Source organism: Nannobrachium achirus (assembly GCF_963921795.1).
Source record: "Nannobrachium achirus genome assembly, chromosome: 22".
NCBI lineage: Eukaryota > Metazoa > Chordata > Actinopteri > Myctophiformes > Myctophidae > Nannobrachium > Nannobrachium achirus.
Window position 1 is genome coordinate 37,710,365 of NC_137829.1, and position 24,899 is coordinate 37,735,263.

At 42.6% G+C, this 24,899-nt stretch overlaps 1 protein-coding gene across 1 annotated transcript in view; it reads left to right on the forward strand.

Annotated features, from left to right (window-relative positions):
- ptpn4a (protein tyrosine phosphatase non-receptor type 4a) overlaps positions 1-24,899 on the forward strand; it is a gene marked incomplete at its 3' end in the record, with an annotated part of 142,647 nt that overhangs the window by 46,547 nt on the left and 71,201 nt on the right. The window contains exon 2 of the mRNA XM_080752885.1: positions 12,101-12,255. Within this exon, the coding sequence (XP_080609011.1) occupies positions 12,118-12,255 (138 nt within the window). The 5' untranslated portion in view covers positions 12,101-12,117. The remainder of the gene's footprint in view (positions 1-12,100; positions 12,256-24,899) is intronic.

Below are 24,899 nucleotides of genomic sequence, written 5' to 3' on the forward strand. Positions count from 1 at the left end.
TAAGGACTTTTAATACCTCTAAAATGAAAATTAAATATTGGCCAAATTGTCAAATATTAAAGGCAGAAAAATAAAATTGGCGATCTACATGCTCACAACGCCTCGCAACGTGTTATACAAAATGTAATGCCTCAAATGTTAGTGCTCGTCAGGGTGGCTTGGGGGGGTCCCCAGTTAAAATATGATTATTTTGGGTGTCGCGGCCTGAAAAGGTTGAGAACCACTGACATACAGGACATGTTGGAGACCTCTGTGGAAGTCAGCAGCAAGAAAGTCCTGTGTGTGTGTGTGTGTGTGTGTGTGTGTGTGTGTGTGTGTGTGTGTGTGTGTGTGTGTGTGTGTGTGTGTGTGTGTGTGTGTGTGTGTGTGTGTGTGTGTGTGTGTGTGTGTGTGTGTGTGTGTGTGTGTGTCTGTGACTGTGTGTGTGGGGTGTATGCGACGCACGTGTTGTACAATAATGTAAAACTGTGGCATGAGGTGCTGTCTGATTCAGATTGCCGTTCTTTGCCAATTAGGTGCCTTAAGCAGCAACCTCTCCCCCGAGAGAGAGAGAGAAAGATCTAAAGTGCTTTCCTTCTTTTTCCCCCCCCCTTTTTTTTTAAACCATTTATAAAAAAAAAAGAAAAGAAATCACAGCGCTCACCAGCTGCGAACGCACGCACACACACTGTAATTGACCACCTGTTGGTTGTGGCCCAGTTTTCGCCTTGTGAACCATCGCGGAGGCTCCATAGAATTCCTCTGGGCTTCCTAACTACTTGCCTCTTATCTTGGATTGTTGCAAGGCTAACACCAGGGACAGAGGACACCATGCAGGATGTCACAAGTTATTATATGCCTGAGTGGATTAATAAGTGTTGTTGTGTTTTACCTTTGTCTGTCTGTGAGTGAATGAATGAATGAAAGCATTATTTAGATTTTTTTCTTTGTCATAAGACCCGTCCCTTACAGGACTATAAGACGCTAGAAACATCAATAAACAACATTGCATTCACTTTCTGTGATTGCATATTTTTGCAATGATTTTGCTGGCATATTTTATGTCTGTGTGTGCGTGCGTGCACATGTGTGTGTGTGTGTGTGTGTGTTTGTTATAAGCTTTTTGTGTATTTTTTTGTGTCAACAATACATTTAGATTTTTGTGTGTGAAGTTTACAAATGTGTATCGACGCCACACACGCGCACACACACAAAGAGCTCTTACACCAAAGGTCTTCAACAGGGGTCCGGGACCCGTAGGGGGTCCCTAAGAGGTACTACAGGGGGTCCTCCAAAACTTGGTGTGATAGGAACTTGTTTTCCCCCCCCCCCCCTTTTTATATTAACCACTTGAACCCTAGCGTCCATATTCGGAGAACTTTAGCCAAAAATAGCAGATCTACAAGCTCACAACGCCGTTGTGAGCTTGTAGATCGGCTATTTTTGGCAAAGAGCTTTGGAGGGGGAATGTATTGACGGTTCAAGTGGTTAAATATCTGAATACACAAATTGACATGAATCCAAAATACACTGATGATTGTGCTGTCAAACAATGAAACTATATGGAATCTATGAACAGATTGTGGGGGTCCCTGCTCCATCTCTCTCTCAACTAAGGGGCCCTTGGCCCGAAAATGTTGAAGACCCCTGCTCTTACACCACAAACACTCAGCAAAAATGCATAAACTCGTGTACACACACATGCACGCACACACACACACACACACACACACACACACACACACATGCACGCACACACACACGCCCACACACGCACACTCTCCAGCCTGTGTGTAAGCTTTGCTGACGGGCAGGAAGCAATAATGGTGGCGCGCTTCCGGAGGCTTCTCTCCAGGGAGAGAGAGGCTGTCTGTCCTGTCGAGGCTAAACGGAACAAAACAGAAAATGGCACAACAGAAAGACCGAATAGAACAGAATGGAAGTGAATAGAACGGAACAGAATAGAAAGTGCTTAACGCAGAAGGACGGAGCCTACATCACAAATCACAAAAGAGTCGCAACATTTCTCTCATTGTCTTTACAGCGGTGGACAGAGTTGAAATAATAAAGAAAGAGAGAGAGGCAATGTAGACCAGGGCTGTCACAATTATTACATAATCGTCTAATCGTGATTTTTTTGGACGTAATCGTGATTATTTTTCATAATCGTTTCCATGTTGAAAAATGTTCATATTTAAAAAGAAAACGTCAAAAATAGTGGAAATAGCAGATCTACAAGCTCACAACGCGTCGCATCGCGACGCGTTGTGAGCTTGTAGATCGGCTATTTCCACTAGTATCAAGGTTCTTTTTCAAGTGTAAATCTGTCAAATATGTCTGTCATTTCTTTGTATATTTAGGTTATGTGTCATATCTGCCATGTGCAACTTCAAAGCCTAAAAGCCAAACAGAAATGTAATTGTCAACGACAAAAACACAATTAAATCGTTAATCGCAATTATTTGAGTGTCAATTAATCGTCATGTAAAATGTCATAATTGTGACAGCCCTATTGTAGACAACCAAAGCAACGTATATGTGCAGAGTAGACACGGTTGCTGTGTGTCATCTTTGCATGTGACATTTTGACAACGACCCCTTGCTAGTAGCAGCCTGAAAGACGCCATTTTGGTTTCTCAAATTTCAAAATCTCTTATATTTATATATTACTTATATTCTCCTCCTGACGAGCACTAAGAGTTGAGGAATTACATTTAGTACTGTATAACATGGTTCTATTGTGAAAATAGCAGATCTAAATGCTCACAACGCCTCGCAACTCTATACACTTATACTTTATGTTGGTTTGTTTACTGTTGTGTGAGAAAACAATGTTGCACATTAAGTTAATCATCTGGGGACCCCCCAAAATAATTAGGTCCAAACCCACAGGTTGAGAACCATTGCTCTAAAGGAACTCACAGAGTCCCTGGAATCCACTTTGAGAACCACTAGACTAGAGTAGTGGTTCTCAACCTGTGGGTCGGGACCCCCAAATTATTTTGGGGGGGTCCCCAGATGATTAATTTAATGTGGAACATTGTTTTCTCACTCAACAGTAAACAAACCAGCATAAAGTTGAAGTGTATACAGGGTAAGTGTTACCTGACTTTCGCCAGATGGTGGCAGCATTGCGTTGCATTGCTTTACCATCTGGGCTCGGTCCGCCAGCGTTGATAACACTCGTAAAGTCCCGGGCCGGACCAATCAGCGGCAGCTATGGGCGGGCTCTGAGCGGCTCTGAGCCAATAGAGTGACGTTGCCTGAGTGCATGACGTTGCCTGTCTGCAACGTCATGCAGACAGGCCAATATGAGTGGTTGGAGTTGGCACTCCCAGACTGTGATAGAAACGGCCACATCCAATCACCTGCTACATAAATTCAAAAAATGGCCCGCCCCTTACATAGAGTCTGGCCGAGAGATCCCAGATGTAAGGCAGAGCGTGTTACGCACTGCTGCAACTATCTGGCGAAAGTCAGGTTAGGGTAAGTGCACATTTCTAAAGTGACCATTTAAGGACTTTTTAAAACCTCTAAAATTACAAATTAAACATTGGCCAAATTGTCAAATATTAGAGGCAGAAATTGTGAAAATAGCCGATCTACATGCTCACAACGCCTCGCTCTGGTGGTGTTGTGAGCATGTAGATATGCTATTTTCACATTAAAACCGTGTTATGCAAAATGTAATGGCTCAACTCTTAGTGCTCGTCAGGGTTGGGGTCCCCTGTTAAAATATGATTATTTGGGGGGTCGCGGCCTGAAAAGGTTGAGAAACAGTGGACTAGAGCATGTCTGTCATTCCTTCTATGTGGCTCAACATCTACTATTCATCTGTCCATTTCCCAGGCTGACGGCAATGTGGTTGACATGTGCAATGTGTCTAATGTGACCGTTAACTCTCTGCTTCCCAGACTGACGCTGATGTGGTTGGCATGTGCCACCACGCGTTCTCTCCGTGATGTGGTTGGCATGGGCCATGTGTCTGACTGTGTGCATCGCGTTTCTTGTCTCTCTCTTCACAGAAAAAAAAAGAAAAAAAAAAAACTACAAAAAACAAAAAAATTGACCCTTGTCGGATCATATTAGAAATATGAGAAGAATTAAAGTTGTATTTAGTGATAATGAAAGTGGCTGGGAGTCATCTTGTCCCTTACTGGCCTTACGGCGTGGAAATGTCTTGTTTTTTTATAGATTTTTTACACCATTATAATGTTCTCGTTTTGATCATTAGACCCGATCACTGAATATTGGTAGGCCTGCGTCTCCAGCGTTTCCTCATAGGGAAGATGCATTTGCGACGTCGCTGCACGAGCGAGGAGCTAAATTAGCAAGCGACATCGCAAATGCATCTTCCCAATGAGCAAACGATCCCGACACTACATAGCGCCTACATTGTTACAGAGGTTGCAAATGCATCGCTGTGCTGTTAAGGGATCTTGAATTTAAGGGGACTAGTCGCAGTGGTTTCCAAACTTCTCAGGTTGAGACCCAAACTAGTTGTGAGCATGTAGATCTGCTATTTTCACAATAGAACAGTGTTATACAAAATGTAATGCCTCAACTCTTGGTGCTGTTAAAATATGATTCTTTTGGGGGTCGCGGCCTGAAAAGGTTGAGAGCCAGTGGACTAGTGTATGGTTTGGGCGTCATGGTTAGGCTTAGCAATGCTGTGTTGGGTGAGGTTAAGGTAAGAGTAGCAGTTAGGGCTGTCACAATATGACATTTTACATGACGATTAATTGTCACTCAAATAATTGGGGATTAACGATTTAATTGTGTTTTTGTCGTTGATAATTACATTTCTTTTTGGCTTTTAGGCTTTGAAGTTGCATATGGTAGATATGACACATAACCTAAATATACAAAGAAATTACTGACATATTTGACAACTTACTACTTAAAAAATAACTTTGATAGTGGAAATAGCAGATTTACAAGCTCACAACGCGTCGCATCACTATTTCAGAAATTTTTCAACATTCACGATTATGACGATTATGACAAAATAATTGCGATAATGTCAAATAATCACGATTAGACGATTATGTAATAATTGTGACAGCCCTAGGTGAGGTTAAGGTAAGAGTAGCAGTACTGTAATGTGGTGGCGAAAGTTGGGGTCAGGAGGGTAAACATAGACGTCTGCCGGTCATGGACCAGGCTACAGTGTATTTTTAGCCCTGCTAGTGGCACTGCGCTGCATGGCTATGTTGGGCCGTCGGTCAGACAGTTTGACACTGAGCTCCCAAACAGGATACCTACAATAAGCTACAGGTAGTATTGCCATAGAATTTACGGTGCAACTTTCATGCTACCTCTTGGAAAATGAACCCTATGGCGATTTTGACCCCATCGCTGCCTTCAAAATGTTTTTTTTTTTCTCTTTTTTTTTAACAGTTTGCCAGCCAAAATAGAATGGTGGTTGGTAGATTAGCCGTGAAATTTCTATTATTGTATTGTGACCTGAGACATAATATTATGTTTATAAACATGAGCCCGCCGCCCCTCCTTCTTGGACAGCGCCTAGGGTTGGAGGCGGTAACCGCCGTACCGCGGTATACCGAGGTCTACCGCGGTGTCATTGTGCTTACCGCGGTAAAAAGACAAAAAAAAAGGTCTATTTTTTATTGGAAAACAAGCGAGTTTTAAAACGGGGGAGAAGCGAGGACCGCATGCGCTCCATGCCGCTCTGCTCTGGGCCGTGTACCACACGTTGGAAGCCACATACGTCACTCAGACACAGACCTGCACACTCTATGCTGCACACGCGTGATTCCTAAACCCACCAGGCTTGAGTTAAGACCCGCCTCGTGGAAACGCGAGGACTTCCAGGAGTGAGGCGGGTCTTAACTCAATCCTGGTGGGTTTAGGAATCACGCCCTGCACACAGTGCACAGAGCAGGGTACGGAGCACAACTCTATGACGGAGCAGCATACACTTTCTCTGTAATCCACTCGACACAAGGATGTTAATACATACCTTGTGTTGTGGCGTATCTTTTTTTATTCATACGGATTACTGGCGGAGCGCGGGCCGCGTGGAGTAAAACCGAAAATGAAACTATTTTACTTTCTCCTCCGCGTCGCACGTTGTGCCCCGTACGGCGCGTCGGCGATTTTATAACCTTTTCTGTCAAGTCTTGTAACTAAAACCTGTATATAGCAGCACTCAATCACTGCGATTTGAGAGTTGAGACGTGACGTGAGTTTACAGAATCACTGTACACGATCTGACTACCCTTCCTCTTCTGGTTTGTTCACACAGCTGTTCGTGTCTGAAAAGCCCAAGTAGCTAGCCTACGTTACTATGGTAACCCGACAGTGCAGAACTAAAAGCTCAGAACGCGTCGCGGATGCGATGTGTTGTGAGCTTGTAGATCTGCTCCTTTGAAAGCCAGACCCGCTGTGCTGTACAGAGAAGTATAACTCGGGCAGTCAGGCTGTGTCTCCTCTCCACTGTGGAGAGGCGACTTTTGGGAAGATGATTGCAATATTTTGGCTTATCGCCAAAGCTTAATTAATAGATATGGGGGTGCGGTAATTACCGCAGTACCGGCGGTAAATGGGAAGACGGTAATCGCGGTAACAAAATGTCCATACCGCCCCAGGCCTAACAGCGCCGTTGTTTTTTCTTTCTTTTTTTTTCCCAGGTCATTAGCTCACCGTAATTTTCTCGATCTCCGTTGGGATAGAGTGGTGGTTTTGGCCGAGCATCGATCTCCCCGTGCGTTTCGCGTGCGCGATCCGCGCGCATAACGATCCATGCATATAGTCCAGGAGTGACTGAACAGTCGATGTGTCCACTTTGGATAGCCTAGCACCTAGAGTTACACCGTTAAAACAAATAAAACATCTCCGCTGTTTCAACTCTGCCCCGTCTCTCTGCACTGTCTGCAGCGTGCAGTAGAGATGAGACATTCGCGAACGATTCCGCTCTCTTGAACGGCTCTTTTAAATGAACGATGGGATCCAGTCCGCAGCATAGAGCTATAATAATAAGGTCCGCAGTCGCGGGACACAGAGCACTGACAGAGTAATGAGTCAGTGTCGAGAACGGATTAATTTCAGAAACTGATCATAAACAGGTGGAGGCACAGCTCCCGCTTGAGCCAGCAGTGTGGACATGTCATGGACGCAAACACAGCGAAACACAATCATTCATCATGGATTACAACACTGGAACAATTCAGAAGCACTTTAATTAGAAAATGTAACTTGTAGCCTACACTTGTGTATGTTAATTTGACTTTAGAAGATTGTTTACTACTTCGTGGACGCGCGTTTGTGCTGTGGCAGGTTATTTAATATGGGATTTTGACAGCGTGCTTGCTTCCTCCTCTTAACGGAACACTGTCCCGGCTCTGAATGTTTTAACGAAGCGGCGGTTCTGAACCGTTCTGGCCGTTCCGTCTCACTTTCAACCCGACGCTGGTGCGAGACAATAAATAACTGTTCGCCAATTGCTACTTCTCATTGGAAGTACATGACACCACACCAGTCCAGCAGTGCACCGCAGTACTGGCAGTAGTAGGCTATAACTGGTGATATAAAAATATATATATTTTCGCTTCGACTCAAACAATTGGCGTCGATTCCCGGGGCTTAAAACGACGCGTCGATTCGTCGATTTTTAGAAGACACCCCTAGCGCTCTCAAATATTTCCACCCTGGAAGCCGGTTTCACTTTGTCGCGTTTTCAGCCCCCGAAAACGACGTTGTCTTCTAAACGGAAGGCATATCTGAGATTTTATTTTACCGTTTCCTATAGACAACGTTTACGTCTGAACAGAGCTTTAAGGCCCATTCCCACTGGGCCAGATAACAGATAAAAAAAATCTCTTTCTCCAGATACTTTTCCATTCAAAGTGGATGGTAGATACAGATAAAAAAAATATCTGACACAGATATTTCTTTTATCTGTGGCAGATGTTTTTTTATCTGTATCTACCATCCACTTTGAATGGAAAAATATCTGGAGAAAGAGATTTTTTTATCTGTTATCTGGCCCAGTGGGAATGGGCCCTTTAGTCATGTTTTAAAAGGAAAGGATGTCCGGGCGAACATTAGTATTGACCTGGAAATATTGTCTGAAAAAAAAGGCTGTCTGAGTTGCTCCAGTTTTCTTTTTTTTCATGAAAAGGATTTAAGGCGGTTTAGGCTCTTCTGACGAGCATATTTTAACAGATAGGCTAGCTACTCTACAGAAGTCCTGATGCTTGAGGCTCTGCTGCTGTTTTCTTTTTCCAACTGTGGTCTTACAACCCTAAGAAGAATTGATGTGGAAATCCTGCTCTCTCTCTCTCTCTCTCTGTGTGTGTGCTTGTGCGCGTGTGCGCGTGCACACGTGCGTGCGTGTGTGTGCGGGCATTCACAAATAGTGATTTTTAGTGTTCGAATTATTCGACCTCAAAGTATTTGAATTGTCGAATATTCGACAGGACTGTCCAAACCGTCAAATATTAAGTAAGCAAGAGGCGAATATTGTGAAAATAGCCGATCTACATGCTCACAACGCCTTGCGTTGCGAGGTGTTGTGAGCGTGTGTGTTTGTGCGTGCAATCCGTGCATACATGTGTTTTTAAGCGCAGATGTGAACGTTTGATCTGATCACTGTGGGACCCCAAAGGGCTACTTCAAGCATGAAGACACGCACGCACGCACGCACGCGCACACACACACACACACACACACACACACACACACACACACACAAACACACACACCCTCACAGTGCATTCACCATCTGCCAGTGGCCGTAGGAGTTTGTGATGATGTGTAATGACAAGTCGCCGGGACATGCAGAGATGTCCATATGCACACACACACACGGCTTGTCCACTGGGATATGTGTGCTGTACACCGCGTGCTCGATCACACTTCCGTGCATGTGTGTGTACACACATCATGCACGTACCTACAGTACGGTACGCAGCATCCACAGCATACAGAGCTAAACGTAAATGTAAACACGGCAAGAGAGGAAAAGATCCTCAAAAGATAACACAGGAGAGGGCGTAAATAGGGATGGGACCATACACGATATTATCGTTTATCGTGATTAAAAAACACTCACGTTAATCGTATAGTAGAGATTTAATTTATCGTGATATCGTGCTCCGTCATGCACTGGGATCAATTCACCTTTTATTTGCTAAGCTGCATACCCGGTACCACTTAAACCCTCTATAATTGGTAAAAGGTACTTATAATATACGTACTTGATACAGTCATTTTTTCACTCTCTATCAAATGTCTTTGCCAAAAAATAGCCGATCTACAAGCTCACAACGCGTCACGTTGTGACGCGTTGTGAGCTTGTATATCTGCTATTTTTTGGCAAATGTTCCGCCCCAGGATAACGGATTTTGATTATTGTGATAATATCGTAATCGCGATTTCTTTTGTCACAATAATCGTGATATGAAATTGTCCCATCCCTAGGCGTACATTTTTACCATGGTACTTTAATCATGATTCGTGTTCATAATATGCTTGCCCCGATGAAAACCAGTGATGGTTGAAACATGATGTACCGTATGTGCCTTGGTTTTACGCCCTCTCCTCCTTTTTTCTCCATTGAGCACCTGCTTGACCACTCTCTCTATGTGAATACAGCAGATGACAGGCCATCAGGAGGTCATGGCCTTAGTTGGCATCATTATCTTTTATAGCACAACTGTACTATGAATCAAAAGAAATACAGGAGAGACTGTTTTTTAGATCATGGCAGCACGCAACTGCAAATTTGTAAAAATCGACATTTTGCAGTAGAGTAGAGCATAACACTGAAATCGGTATCGGAAAAGCTAACAATTGACTAAATGCTGGTATCTGCGAGTATGCCACTCTAATATGTTTGTGTTTCAGTTCTCAATTGATGCCACACTATTGTTACTCTTGTCTCTTACATAATTTTATTAACTTGCAGCTGCACCTATCAAATATTAATGGGATTTCTAAGTATTCGTAGATCTGTGGTTCTCAAACAATTTAATTTCAAGGACCACCACGACTTGAGAGTGTACACGGCAGCACAGCAGTGTGAAAACGTCAGGACACAACATGAGGTCGTTTTTTTCCTGTTACTTGCTCCGAATATTTGCTCCGATATTCGGCTGAAAAAACATGCAAGGACCTTTACACTTTGGCATTTAGCTGGGGACCACATCTAGGATCACTGGTGGTCGCCCCCGGACCACCGGGTTGAGACCCACTGATCTATGGAGATGAAGGACACAAAGGCTTTTTGTGGAGGCTGGGATTCAGTCCAAGGCCTCAGGTGTACACAGTACATGCGCTTTCACGGAGACATGCCTTCCATGGGGCGCAAGGCAACCATTTATTTGGCCGCGAGCGGGGATTTAAAGAAATGTTGTCATCACAGCAGCACAAGTGCTCTCTGACTCCACTTAGCCGTACATACAGTACAAAGCGGTGCCCTTGTCACCTCAGTTTTGAGGAGGCGTTGTTTATTCCAACGGGAGCACATTCCATGTGTACCAGTAGCGCAGCCCGTTTGGAGCACGTGCCTGATTAGAACGCCTCGGAACTAGTGTCCGACCGATAGGCTTTTTTTGTGTCCGATACGATAACCGATTCGAGAGAAGGGACAGTCACCGATAACCGATTTGCAACCGATATATGTATGCATAATGAAAACAGGCCTTTTTCTGAGTGGATTGTGCAAAGATTTTGCCACAATAGGATTATGCAAAGGTACAGTGACAGTAGTACTACAGACAGCTGCTTTCTTAAACCAATGTCTTTATTAAACACTTAACTTTTTTTTTCTCGTCAGTCAAGGTATCTGAGAAAAAGAGTGACACAGAGACATGTATAGAGACATGTATAGTATGTCCAACTGCCTATCGGTTACCTGATATCGGTCTGACACTACTCGGAACAGGCAGATTACTTGACTTGTGGTATTGCTTTTTTGAAGCGTTGTTGGGGGGGGGGGCGTATGGCTACTGCAATATATTGATGATATCGATATCGTGGTGTATGGGAGTAGGGCTGTCACGATTATTCGAATATGTTCAAATATGATTGTTGTCCTGGGTCGCGGGCCTGAAAGGTTTTGAAACCCTTGGCCTAATGCATGTCAAAACTGGCAGTTGTTGAAATGAAAAATGTTGAGTATCACTGGTATAGGGAACCTGCTACCTGCTTATTGGCATTCTTTTCACGTGAAGCAATGAGTCGTCGCTGCTGTCCTGTGCTTGTACAGGCTTGTCTTGCTGTGTTTGTGTGTGGGGAGAGGCAGAGAGATAGCAATAGGCTGGGGGAGATGCAGAGAGAGAGCGCTATCCAAATGTAGGCAGGCTATTGATCTTTGTACATAGAACAGCGGTTCTCAAACTCTTTCGTGCCTAGAACCCCATTTATATAGGCTGTATACTAGGGATGGGACGGTATGAAAATGTCATATCACGATTATTGTGACCAAAGAAATCGCGATTTATGATATTATCACGATAATCAAAATCCATTATCCTGGGGCGGAACATTTTCCAAAAAATAGCAGATCTACAAGCTCACAACGCGTTGCGCGGTAGAGAGTGAAAAAAATAGTATAGCTAGTAGATCGGCTATTTTCACTGCTTCTTACTTATTATTTTCATTTATGGAATTTCTTAGATTTGTTTGTTTGTTTTAAAATGTCTAAAATGTGTTTTTTTAATGTATAAAAAATATATATATCTTTTGAAATATATATATATATATATATATATATATATATATATATATATATATATATATATATATATATATATATATATATACACACCACAAGTTTCCAACGTCCCATCGTGCATTGCGCAGAAGGCGAGCGGCATTTCCGGCGTCGCAGCCCAGTGTGATCTACAAGCTCAACGCGACGTGAGCTTGCATGTCAGCTGTTCTCCCGAAGTGTCCCACACATAATTCTACAGTAAACTCTTGCAGAAACAGGTGGATATATTTTTTAAATGTAGGAAAAGAAAATGGGATTTTTTACTTGAGTCGTGACTCGAGTCGTGGCCCACTGTTTGGGAAACAGTGGTGTAAAATGTGTTCGTTCATGTGCTCCTAAATTCAAACCAATGTTCTCTCTCTCTCTCTCTCTCTCTCTCAGACCCTGGTAGGAGCGTGATGAGCGCGCGCTTCCGCTTGCCTGCCGGCAGATCCTACAATGTGCGGGCAACGGAGCTGGAGCGGGACAGGCAGCACACGCAGGTGGTGTGCAACATACTGCTGCTGGACAACACCCTCCAGGCCTTCAAAGTCAGCGTGAGTAACTCTCTGTGTGTGTGTGTGTGTGTGTGTGTGTGTGTGTGTGTGTGTGTGTGTGTGTGTGTGTGTGTGTGTGTGTGTGTGTGTGTGTGTGTGTGTGTGTGTGTGTGTGTGTGTGTGTGTGTGTGTGTGTGTGTGTGTGTGTGTGTGTGTGTGTGTGTGTGCACGCTAGGGCATTCACCAAATATTCGAATATTCAAATATCAAAGTCACTATTTGACGTTGTTCACCGAAGTCGAATATCCGGTTATTTCAATTATTTTTGTATTGTTTTCTCTTTAAAAAAGATATAGTTTATAAAGCTTGGCTAGATAGGAAGTCATAAGAATGAGTTGTCAATGCCCCTGGTGGATGAATTTGTAAATGCTCTATACCAGGGGTTCTCAAACCTTTTTAGGCCGGGACCCCCAAAATAAACATATTTGAACTGGGGACCCCCACCCTGACAAGCACTTGGAATTGTAGGTATTACATTTAATGAGACTCGGTTCCGCAGATAAATATTGTGAAAATAGCAGATTTCACAATGTTCGCCTCGTGCTTACTTAACTCATTTAGTGCCACCCCTTTCACCACTAGAGGGCGCCCAGTGGCCATAGAAAATCCCATAGAGATATGCTGGTATATGCAGAAGCCCTGCAGCCATGACTTGCCTGAACACTTTCCTTTGTGCATGTACAGGAAGAGGATGAAGTTAGCTTGAAGTTAGCTATTGGCTACCAAGCATTTTAGAAGCCTTATTTTCGTCAACTTAGCCATGATTAAACCTTGCACACCTCATGCATGGGAAAAAAACAGAGAAGAATGAGCTCTAAAAAATCCAATGCAATCCTGGATTGCATTGGAGTGGATTTGTGCAGTTTGTTCACAGCTTTCAAACAAAAAAATCCGATTGGAAATCCGTTCAGGCATTCTTGAGATAATCGCCATTATGTTTTACATGTTATGTAAACAAACATGGCTGCCCTGTATGTTAGATGGGGTTGTATGGGGGTGGAACATGCAAAATCGCGATTGAAATCATGTTCACTAGATTTGATGGGGTCCAAAAAAAAAAATTCAAAAAAAAAAAATTCAATTTTTTTTTTTTTTTATATCCCGAACTAGTTCGGGATAGGCACTCTGGGATGCGATAATATATCCCGAACTAATTCGGGATAGGCACTCAATGAGTTAATATTTGACAGTTTGGTGAGTCCTGTCGAATATTCGACTGTTCTAATACTTTGAGGTCGAATAATTCGAATACTAAAAATCACTATTCGTGAATGCCCTAGTGTGTGCATCCTCAGTGAGTACAAACATTCCTGTGTCATTTCATCTCTGTGATAACCCTGACATCTTTACATCTTTGACAGCCAATACATCAGACGTTTTTGTGGTCAATGGATAGACCAGAAAAGTAGAGTCTGTGCTAGTTAGCCTGCACCTTTGACCCTAGCCTAGAGCAAGCTTTTATGACCACGGTCATTAAAAACCGACCACTTCTACATACCATCTCAGAGCTGGGCTATAGGTGCGGAGCAGACCATTTGTTTTTATATTTGGCAGCCGAGGACATACCCACAGACTGGTTGTTGGAGGGTTTCAAAAACTTGGGATGCCCAAAAGGGAGGCAAAAAGTATTTTTCTGTCTCTATAATGCTGTAATTGGCAGCTGCCACACATGGCGTGAAGCCATATCATGCCATGATTTTGTGAGCGGTATGGGTTTTTTGTTAACGCGGTAATAAATCACGCTTTACAGACGGTATCGTGGTATCGCCCCCCAAAAAATTGTTTTTAATTAAATAAATATGACAAAATATGACAAAATATGACAAAACATTTACAAAATGTTTTAAAATATAAAATATAAAAAATCCACACAGTAGTAGGCCGCTGCCAAACTGTCTAGTAGAAGGTAATGCAGGATATGATCACCACCTGGAGCATTTGGGGGTTATCAAATGCACCTTGACAGCAATTTGTGATCTAAAGGGGTGTGTGTGTCAGGGTTCCCACGGTCATGAAATTCATGGAAATATTTTGAAATTAGAAACATATTTTTCCAGTACTGGAAATGTTTTGGAATTTATCAAGGGTCCTGGAAGGTCCTGGAAAAAATAGCTATGCATTGTCTTTGGTTATTGATTTTGTTAATACCTCTGAAATGACAAATTAAACATGGGCCAAATTGTCAAATATTAGAGAGGTATACATTGTGAAAATAGCCGATCTACGTTGTGAGGCGTTGTGAGCATGTAGATCTGCTATTTTCACAATAGAACCGTGTTATACAAAATTCCTCAACTCGGGGGTCACAGCCTGAAAAGGTTGGGAACCACTGGCATACACTACCTGTCTTACCCCCAACCCGAACATTTAAACATCAGTGGACTCTCGGGGCTTTAGGCTACATGTAAATTACATCACATTTGTTTCGGTGCAATTTATTAGTCTGATGCGACCTGATATACTGTATAATGACTGTTTCTTCTTAGTCTTTCTCAGTGTGTGTGTGTGTGTGTGTGTGTGTGTGTGTGTGTGTGTGTGTGTGTGTGTGTGTGTGTGTGTGAGGGTGAGGGTTGGTGTGTGTCTTTCTATCTGTGTGTGTGTGTGTGTGTGTGTGGGTCTGTCTGTCAGTGGGGTGGTGTGTGTGTGTGTGTGTTAGATGACTGTACGAGAGGGGAACTTCCTCCTGTGACTCTAAAACCCCAATTCCTTTAATCCCCTCTGACACATCGCATCCTGTGAGTGTGCGTGTGTGTGATGTTTGCACATGCTTGTTGTGTGTGTGTATGAACGTGCACGTGTTTGCGTGTGTGCGAAGGAATGTGTTTATGTGTGTGTGTGTGTAGTGTGTGTTGCTTGTGAGCCGCCCCTCGTGGTGAAATGCTTGACATTCCACAGCCCATATAGGAGCCCCCTGAAAGCAGCAGCCCAATCAAGTACATACATGCACCCAAACTCTGTGTAGCTACCTGTGTACACTCTCACAGATGCATGCACATGGCTGGCCCTCAAGCCATTAAGGCCTTTTTAAACTTCCTTACGTTTGATTTTGTGTACGTTCAGTTGAGTGGTGTACGTAATCATACAGAGAAGTACGGACAGGGAGAAAGAACGGACCAAACGGAAGACGTCTCTCTTCCCCTCCGTTTCTAGAGTAGACCTGTGGTAGTTACGCATCACTATGCATGATACTTTACTAGGTTTGTTGTGTTTTCAAATGAATGTTCAAGCCTTGTATTGATTGACTTATTTATTAGTTTATTAGTACAAAATACTTTTGCCAGTCCATAGCAATAAGTTGTAAAATGAACTGACAGGTAAGGTAATGTCTATGTCGGAACAAAACCCTATATTACAAAGAAATGCAGTCCTTGCGGCTAAATCGGTGTGAATGTGGTGTTCCTACTGTCAGGAATGCGGACGCTTGACATGTTTTTTAGTTTTGGGTATGATAGGCTCAAATGCAGAATAAATAATGGACCATGATATGAATTGACTGCTCTAAGGGATGACATCAAGCACTAAGGGCGTCACGATCATGAGATCTCACTTGGCCATTAATTGTCATACAAACAAATAATTGCGATGTAGTTTATTGTCAATTTAGTGCAAAACTAAATTGCACAGGGCAGATATGACAAATAACTTGAATAGAAAATAAAGAAATTACTTACTGATTACTGATACCAAAATATGCCATGCGTTTTAGACTCAAAGGTTTGTTAAGATGCCACGTGGAACTGTTCATAAATGTTTGTTTAACCCTTTAAAACCGGGAACGCACTTGTGTCATTTTAGATTTTTGCATTGGGTATTCAAAACATTTGCAGATATAAAGCGAAGTAGACGTGCCGCGAGCTTTGCATATCTGCCATTTTTTTTTTACATTTCTTTTTGAGAAATCTTGAAACAAGTGTCCAATAATTTCAAATTACGAAAAAGGTTTGTGCCTCAGGTCTTAAGTGGCCGATGGAGAGATGGACGGAGACAGAAAGACAGAAGCTCAAAGCAATAGAGAGAGAGAGAGAGAGAGAGAGAGTGGGAGGCAGCGTGAGATGGGAGTCCCACGCCACGGCGCATGTTTGCTGAATGTCCAGGGTTCCTGTGGTCATGAAATTCCTGGAAATATTTGGAAATTAGAAAAACTGTTTTCCAGGCCTGGATAAGATTTGGAATGTTCAAATGTTTTGGAAAAATTGCAAAAGTAGCAGATCCACAATCTCTAAATGCGTCGCTTGTGGATCTACTACTTTTGATGCTTTTGTGTGACGCTGTAATATGATCAAGTAGGGCATTCGTTTATGAAGAAGAAAAAAGGTGGAGAGGAAAAGTTGAGATTTCTCGACCGCAACAAAATATTTTTTTTTGTCCAACATTTATGTGAATGATGTAACATGGTAAAATGCAGTGCTACAGAACGTGATATGTTGTTAGCTTGTAGATATCACACAACACCTCAAGTCTTTTCTTCTGGTTTAAGAGTCTCATGTCATCATTGCATCTTATGATTGTTATAGACTTGGAAATCGCGTAAAATACTTTGGAAAAGTAATGAAAAAGTTTTGAGAATCATTGTTTAAAACCCATTCAGAACGGGTACACATTATTGTGTATCATTATTTTATGCTTTAACTATTGAAAAATAGCAGATATACAAGCTCACAGCGCTGCGAGCTTGTAGATCTGCTATATTTGAAAAATCATGAAAATTAGAATTTTGACCCAATTCTATAAGTGTCTTTTGAATCCTTCTAAGATTTTTGGAAAAACCTATGTTTCTATGTCAGCAACCTGGCTATAGCCATCGTCAAAGAAAAGGTCCTTTTCACTTAACTGGAGCTCAGTTAGTCTTTTCTTCAGAGACTACTATGTCAGTGGTGCTCAAACCTTTTCATGTGAAGGACCCCCAAAATTATATTTATTTGGCCACGGACCCCCATCTCAAACTATTTAGTTCCAGGGACCCCCCAGAATCAAAACTTACAAACGTTCGCTTTGAAAATATTCAAAGATTTGTACACATTTTCACGACTTTTTCAAAAATAGCAGATCTACAAGTTTGCAGCGCGACACTCGGTGCCGCGCTGTGAGCTTGTATATCTGCTATTTTTCACTGGTTAAAGCATTCAATAATTCTAGGCCTAAATGGGTTAAGAGTCTCATCATTGCATCTTATGATTGCTGTAGGCTTGGAAATCGGGTGAAATACTTTGGAAAAGTTATGGAAAAGGTTTGAGAATTCATTGTTTAAAATGTGTGGGAACCCTGTATGTCTATCCTGAGGGGCGTGTCCAGGGGTGTCACAAGGGGGAGGAAAGTGGGACTAGAGTTACCAGGGCCCAAGTTGGAGGGGCCTTCATTATTTTATACTTTAGCTATTGAAAAATAGCAGATAATATACAAGCTCACAGCGCGTGCTGCGAGCTCGTAGATCTGCTATTTTTTTAAAAGTCGTGAAAATGTGTGCAAGTCTTTTTTTAAGCTAACATTTGTAACTAAAATTTTGCTTCTGGGGGGTCCCTGGAGCTAAATATTTTGAGATGGGGTTCCGTGGCCAAATACATATCATTATGGGGGTCCTTCACATGAAAAAGTTTGAGCACCACTGACATAGAAACATTTAGAAGGATTTGAAATATTCTAAGACAAATTTAAACGAAGCACAACATAATGCGTAATAATGCGTTCCCAGTCTAAATAGGTTCAACCCCCTCCCCCTATGAAGAACATTCATGGGGGGCCCGCAGTGAATCCTTGTACCCAGGGCCCAGAATTTGGTGCGACACCCCTGCATGGGCGTGTATCGCCACGAGCCGTAGCGCTTGTAGCTGTTATTAAGGGAATGACAGACCTTTAGCAGGGTGAATTAATACATGGTCATTTTACAGCCTAGTGAATTATACACCACACAACCATGTGGAGCAGCCTCTGCCTGAGGTGAGAGCAGGGGCCGCCACTCTGTCATTTACCTTGCAAGCAGTATTGCCATGTCTGCTTGTTATACGCGACTTTTGGGCTTGTTTTTCTGTACAGTCGCTAGTAAATATTAGTGATGGCTTTTCTTTGTTGGGGCGGCTGTAGCTCAAGAGGTAGAGCAGGTTGGCCAATGACCCATGGGTCGGCGGTTCAAATCCCGGCTCCTCCTGTCTACATGTCGAAGTGTCCTTGGGCAAGACACTGAACCCCTAGTTGCTCCCGGTGAGCTGGTTGGTGTAGGTTTAAAGGTCTCATCTAGCTTGCCTAGGCGCTTCTTTCAGGCTTGTTTTCCTAGCAAAACTCTGGCAACATTGCTTGCGTGCCATAATGAGAGGGGAGATGGGACGGCGGGTTGCCATGGTAACTGATTGTGCAATGCCATCGGATCGCCCAAGTTCAGCTTTTATTGTCACCCATAGCAGTCGGTACAGTCTGAAATGCATGGGTATCACTGTAATTACAATAGTGTAAGTACAACTTACTGTATATGAAACCACTATTAAATGCATGCACATACGTGGGCATTACTGCAATTAAAACCAGTGTAAATAAAACTTAAACGGAATCCCTATTAAATGCACACAGACACCTCTGACTCTGTCCCAGTCTTCGTCGCTATGCCTTCTCCCCTTATCTCTCTCTCTCTCTCTGTCTCTCTCTCTCTCACTCACTTTCTCTCACTCCTTTAGAATTTAGTTAGAGCACAGGTATTGTTTGAATATAAACACTGAAAAAATGGGGGACTTGGATTTGTTAAAAGAATACAGTAGGACTATGAAGGCTTACTTTATTCTCTATAAGATATGGGAATAACTTTTGTCGATGTGTTGCTCTAAATACTAGTTTTGTGGCGTTATCAATTGTAGTTTGTGATTGATTGTTTGAAAGAACAAATGTAGCAAAGGCTCTTATGAATAAACAAGTTGTTAAAAAAAAATCTCTCCGCAGTGGTTTAAAAGTATCAATACTGCAATGTAGATTGTACTCTGTTAGTACAAGTCCAGAATTAGAAATTTACTTGAGTAAAAGTACAAAAGTATTGGCATCAAAATGTACTTAAAGTACCAAAAGTAAAAGTACAAAATGTTTGAAAATAGCTGATCTACAAGCTCACAACGCATTGTGATGCGACGCGCTGTGAGCTTGTAGATCTTCATATAGCCTAGGTATAACATAGGGCTAAAGTGGATTAATGTATGTTTTATAATAATAATTTACATCTGCAAAGTAACTAGTAACTCAAGTTTTCAAATAAATGTAGTGGAGTGAAAGTACAATTTTTGGATCTGAGATGTAGTGGAGTTGGAAGTAAAAGTACTGGAAATTGGAAATACTCAAGTAAAGTAAAAATACCTCAATACTGTTCTTAAGTAGAGTAATTAAGTAAATCTATTTAGTTACTTTACACCACTGTCTCTCCGTCCGTCTCTCCTTCTTGCTTCATCCGTCTGCGTCATCCCTCCATCCCACCCTGCCTTTCCAGCTGCCCCCCCCACCCTCTTGCCATCACTCTCTTGCTTTCTCAGTCTCTCTCATACTTCAATCAGATCTACCCTCACTTCTCTTTCTCTCTCACACATCCTTCTTTCTTGCATTATATTTTCCTTTCAGTGTCTGTGTCACTCTGTCGCTCACTTTCACTTCTCTCCTCCCCCTCTCTCTCTCTCTCTCTCTGTGAATGAATGAGTCCGTCTCAGTCAGTCTCTATGGTCATTGATCAGCCCACCCCCAGCAGCAGCAAGAAGTAACTTCCTGGAAAGACAAGACATCCTTGAAGCAACAGCCCCTTCTATTGATCGTGTCTCTTGGTTTGCCGTCTATGAACCCAGCAGAGGAGAAAAGAGAGAGAGAAATAAAAAAACACAAAACAACAACAAACGTGCGGAGGAGGAGTCATGTATAGCCGTGGGAGCCAGGGGTGCGGGCAGGAGAAGGGTAAGGGGAGTTATGTGGTGATATCGTTGAGAGATAGGTATAGAATGATCGTGATACACTGAGGGAAAGACACTGTGCGGAATTCATTCAAACCTGTTTGAAATGGTATAAATGGTCTGTGTTACTGTTACCCATTTTTCTTTTTGTTACCTTGTAGGTGTTAAACCACTCTTCTGGGGGACCCTGGCATGATGAAAAATTCTCACATGGGGGTTGCGCGGCCAACTACATATACATTTCGGGGTCCGCGGCTACTGATTTAGAAGTTTGAATGTGTTAAACCCTATGGCGTGTTAGCTTGCCAACTGCTGCTAGCCATGCATGCAAATACAATGAAAGTATTTCAGAACAGATCACACAGTCAAACTCTCAGGGCTGTATTTTAATTGTCTTAACTCATTCACTGCTTTTTCAAAATGGCCCCCGAGTTCCTCACTGCCACGTTCCTAAACTTCTAGTGCACAGATCAATTTTTAGTGCACAGATCGTGCACGCCCATGCCTAGATCATGCACCATATGTGTAGTACTTTTTCACAGCTTTCAAACAAAAAAATCCACTTGGAAATCTGTTCAGGCATTCATGAGATAGAAGCCTTCAAAGTCAAACAAAACAAACAAACATGGCTGCCATTTTGAAAGATGTTTTTGTTATGGGGCTAAACATGCAATTTCGCGATTGCGATCATGCCTAATACATTTTAGGCATTTTTGGATTTTTTTTCTTCTTCAAAATGGCTGCCAACTCGGGGAAACTCGGGCTGTTGCAGTCTGGGGGTACTGAAATAACTCGGGAAACTCGTGGCTTGGCTATGAATGAGTTAAGTACCAGGTCCGAAGGTTCATTAGTCCGAATTTGTTAAGAATACTATGCCTAACCCTAACCTCAGTAACCCTAACTAAATTTGGACTAATGAACCTTCGGACTTATGGGCAGTTCCCCTCTTATGCCTTAACTTAAAGGCATGTCCATACTGCCTCCGACCACCAAACCTTTCTTCAGAAAGGTCCGGTTCAACTACAAAATGACGTTACTCACATCTTCTGAAAAGCATTACCCCGAATTAGAGTTCGGAAAGCTGCACGTCGGAAAGTCTGAACTCTCCGACGAAAGGTTCGATGGTCGGAGACAGTATGGACAGGCCTTTAAGTTAAGGCATAAGAGCTGGTACTTAAGACAATCAAAATAGAACCCACTGTGTTAATCTAACCCCCCGAGAGTGTGCAAGTGCAACCAAATGTTGGCTCCATTTGCGCACTCTCTGGGTTAAATTATCGCTCGTGGTTTATATATAATTTATGTCATTTCTTAGATTTTTCTTTGATTTCTTCATGAAAATACTGGGAAAGAAATGTCATGGGGGGACCCAGTGCTTGGGAAACAGTGGTTTATACAGTGATGTGTGTGTGTGTGCGTGCGTGCGTATACAGTACACCAGGGGTTTTCAAAGTGGGTGACGGGGCAGCCTGGGGTGCCGCGACGGCAGTCCAGGGGTGCCGCGAGATCATTTGAAGATATTTGGAATTTATTTGGACACTTGAAAAAATATTTAGTATAATTTTAAACTTGAAGTTCTAACCAAAATGGCTATTATCTCAACGTTTTCCTCGCAACATAATCACTAAGATATGTCACTGTCAGGCAGAAACCTCGTATCTCCAACTTTCAAATGTGTACGTCTTTTGGTCAAGTAAAGCCCTGCTTCATCATACAAGACCGTCGCACAAAACTAGTGAAAACAGACGATCTACAAGCACACAACGCCTCGCGACGCGAGGCGTTGTGTGCTTGTAGATCTGCTGTTTTCACTAGTTTAGTACATTTTATAGATGATAAATACAAAACGAACGGTTTTGGACATACAAGGTTTCCACACGACAACGACGATAATCCTATAAATATAAGGTGCTGGGAGTGAAAATTATAATGTAGGGGTGCCTCGGATTCAAACTATTTATGGGGTGCCCTGAGACAAAAAAGTTTGGGAACCCCTGGTTTATACCCGTGTGTGTGTGTGTGTGTGTGTGTGTGTGTGTGTGTGTGTGTGTGTGTGTGTGTGTGTGTGTGTGTGTGTGTGTGTGTGTGTGTGTGTGCGTGTGCGTGTACACAGTCAGTGGCTCATCCACTCCTGGTCCTCTCTCCATAACTGGGAGATGAAACCAAGGAGCCGGAATGGAGAAATTAGACGCACACTGGTGCAGCTGCTGTTTTTTTGGTGACACTGCTTCGTTCTAATTATGTGTGTTTGTGTGTGGGAGTCTTGGCTGAGTATTTGTATGAAAACAATATGGAGAATATATTAGTTAGTGTGTGTGTGTGTGTGTGGCGCACGCGCACACGCATGGGTGTGTCTGTGTGGTGGTGCTTATGCCTGCCCCAACTCCAGAAATAGAGAGGTTCTGCTATGTGGAGATGGGTGTGAGGGTGTCATATTGTGGGTGGGTGTAAAGCTTGCAGTATTATACCTCTTATATTTCCAAAATGTCGTCGGGGGGGGGGGGTTTCCATGTGTGGTGTGGGAAGAATATTCTAATTATTTGCACAATTTTATCTTATAATGGTCATTCAGTTTGCTGTTCTTATTCGCATATCAGGTTTCTGTTTGTTTGTGTGAGTGTGAGAGAGAGAGAGAGAGAGAGAGAGAGAGAGAGAGAGAGAGAGAGAGAGAGAGAGAGAGAGAGAGAGAGAGAGAGAGAGAGAGAGAGAGAGAGAGAGAGAGAGAGAGAGAGAGAGAGAGAGAGAGAGAGAGAGAGAGAGAGAGAGTGTGTTTCTTTCACCAACCTGTATTCCTGTCTTGACAAGCTGCCTCACGTCTTGTGAATTTCCATCATTCTTGAACACACGTTGGCACAGCAGCCTCAGTTTAGCCGCCGGATGGGATGGGGGGGGGGGGGGGGGGGGGGGGGGTGAAAATGTTTCAATAACTGTTGAGGAGAACCTTCTCGTTGACTATTCGGATAGATGCTAGGAGCACTTTACACCGATCTAGCATAAGACATCTCTAATTCCATCACCATTTAACTTTTGTGTGACATACAGTAATGTTTATCAAAACCTCGACCAGCTGTCTGTCAGTCAGTCAGTCTGTCAGTCTGTCACATGTCACACGTCACAATTCTCACACGGCCCTCTTCTAGCGCCACCTTCAGGCTGATTTTTTAAAACACATTTTTGGACACTACTCCTACAGATTTTGCCCTAAAATCACACAAATCGCTACACAGTATGTCTACACTCATGTCATCAACATGGATCTGTCCCATATAGCCCAACCATCAGGCTGATTTTTTCAAACACATTTTTGGACACTGCTCCTACAAATTTTGCCCTAAAATCACGCAAATCGGTACACACTTAGTCTACAATCATGTCATCAACATGGATCTGTCCCATATAGCGCCACCATCAGGCAGATTTTTTCAAACACATTTTTGGACACTGCTCCTACACATTTTGCCCTAAAATCACGCTGCCACCTGACGGTCGCTTATCTTCGGATTAGGGAGTCTTACTGGTGGTCCTGTCTTCAGCCTTGTGCTCTTTAACCCATTTAGGCCTAGAATTATTGAATGCTTTAACTATTGAAAAATAGCAGATATACAAGCTCACAGCGCGGGCACCGAGTGCCACGCTGCGAGCTTTTAGATCTGCTATTTTTGAAAAAGTCGTGAAAATGTGTGCAAATCTTTGAATATATGTATTTTTAAAGCAGAATTTTGCTTCTGGGTGGTCCCTGGAACTAAATATTTTGAGAGGTCCTTCACATGAAAAGGTTTGAGGACCACTGACATAGTAGTCTCTCAAGAACACACTAACTGAGGTCCAATTAAGTGAAAAGGACCTTTTCTTTGACGATTGCTGGCCAGCTGACATAGAAACATAGGTTTTCAAAAAACCTTAGAAGGATTCAAAAGACACTTATAGAATCGGGTCAAAATTCTAATTTTCACAATTTTTCAAACATAGCAGATCTACAGGCTGTGAGCTTGTATATCTGCTATTTTTCAATAGTTAAAGCATAAAATAATAATACACAATAATGTGTACCCGTTCTACGCATGCACAGTTGCACAGTGCACGATTTTGTGCTGTGCATGAAAAGGGTAAAACTACTATCCAGTTTGTTCCCGACTGCAAGTTGAATTGAGTTGACCAGACCTGTCATTGTCAGCTGCCTTATGGTCCTTCAAGAAGACACATCTGATCTAACTATGACCAGTTAATGTCAAGATGGAGCCATGATTTGAGATCATTCTTAAATCTTGCAAGATAATGTAGGGCAGAGGTCTTCAACGTTTTCAGGCCAAGGACCCCTTAGCTGGGAGAGAGATGAAGCAGGGACCCCCTCTCCATATTGTTTGTGTGATGCAGATTTTCATCGATTTCACAGATAGATTCATAGACTTGTTTGACAGCACTGTCATCAGTCGATGTTGGATTTGTGTTTTAGTTAACTTGACTGTACTTGGTCTGCTCTTTTTTTACCTGTACACCAAACCTATTTGCCGAAAATAGCCGATCTACAAGCTCTCAAGCTCCGTTGAAGACCCATGATGTAGGGATTTCAGGGCTGAATGGGGCGCATTCCACAGAGTAGTGACTGCATGATGAAACACATTTTCCCCTTAAAGGAGTAGTTCATCCCCAAAATGTATTTTTCTATTGATTATACTCACACCATGGAGACTTGAGTTCAATAATATAATAATTGGTTCCGGATGGGGACCCAAATGCATT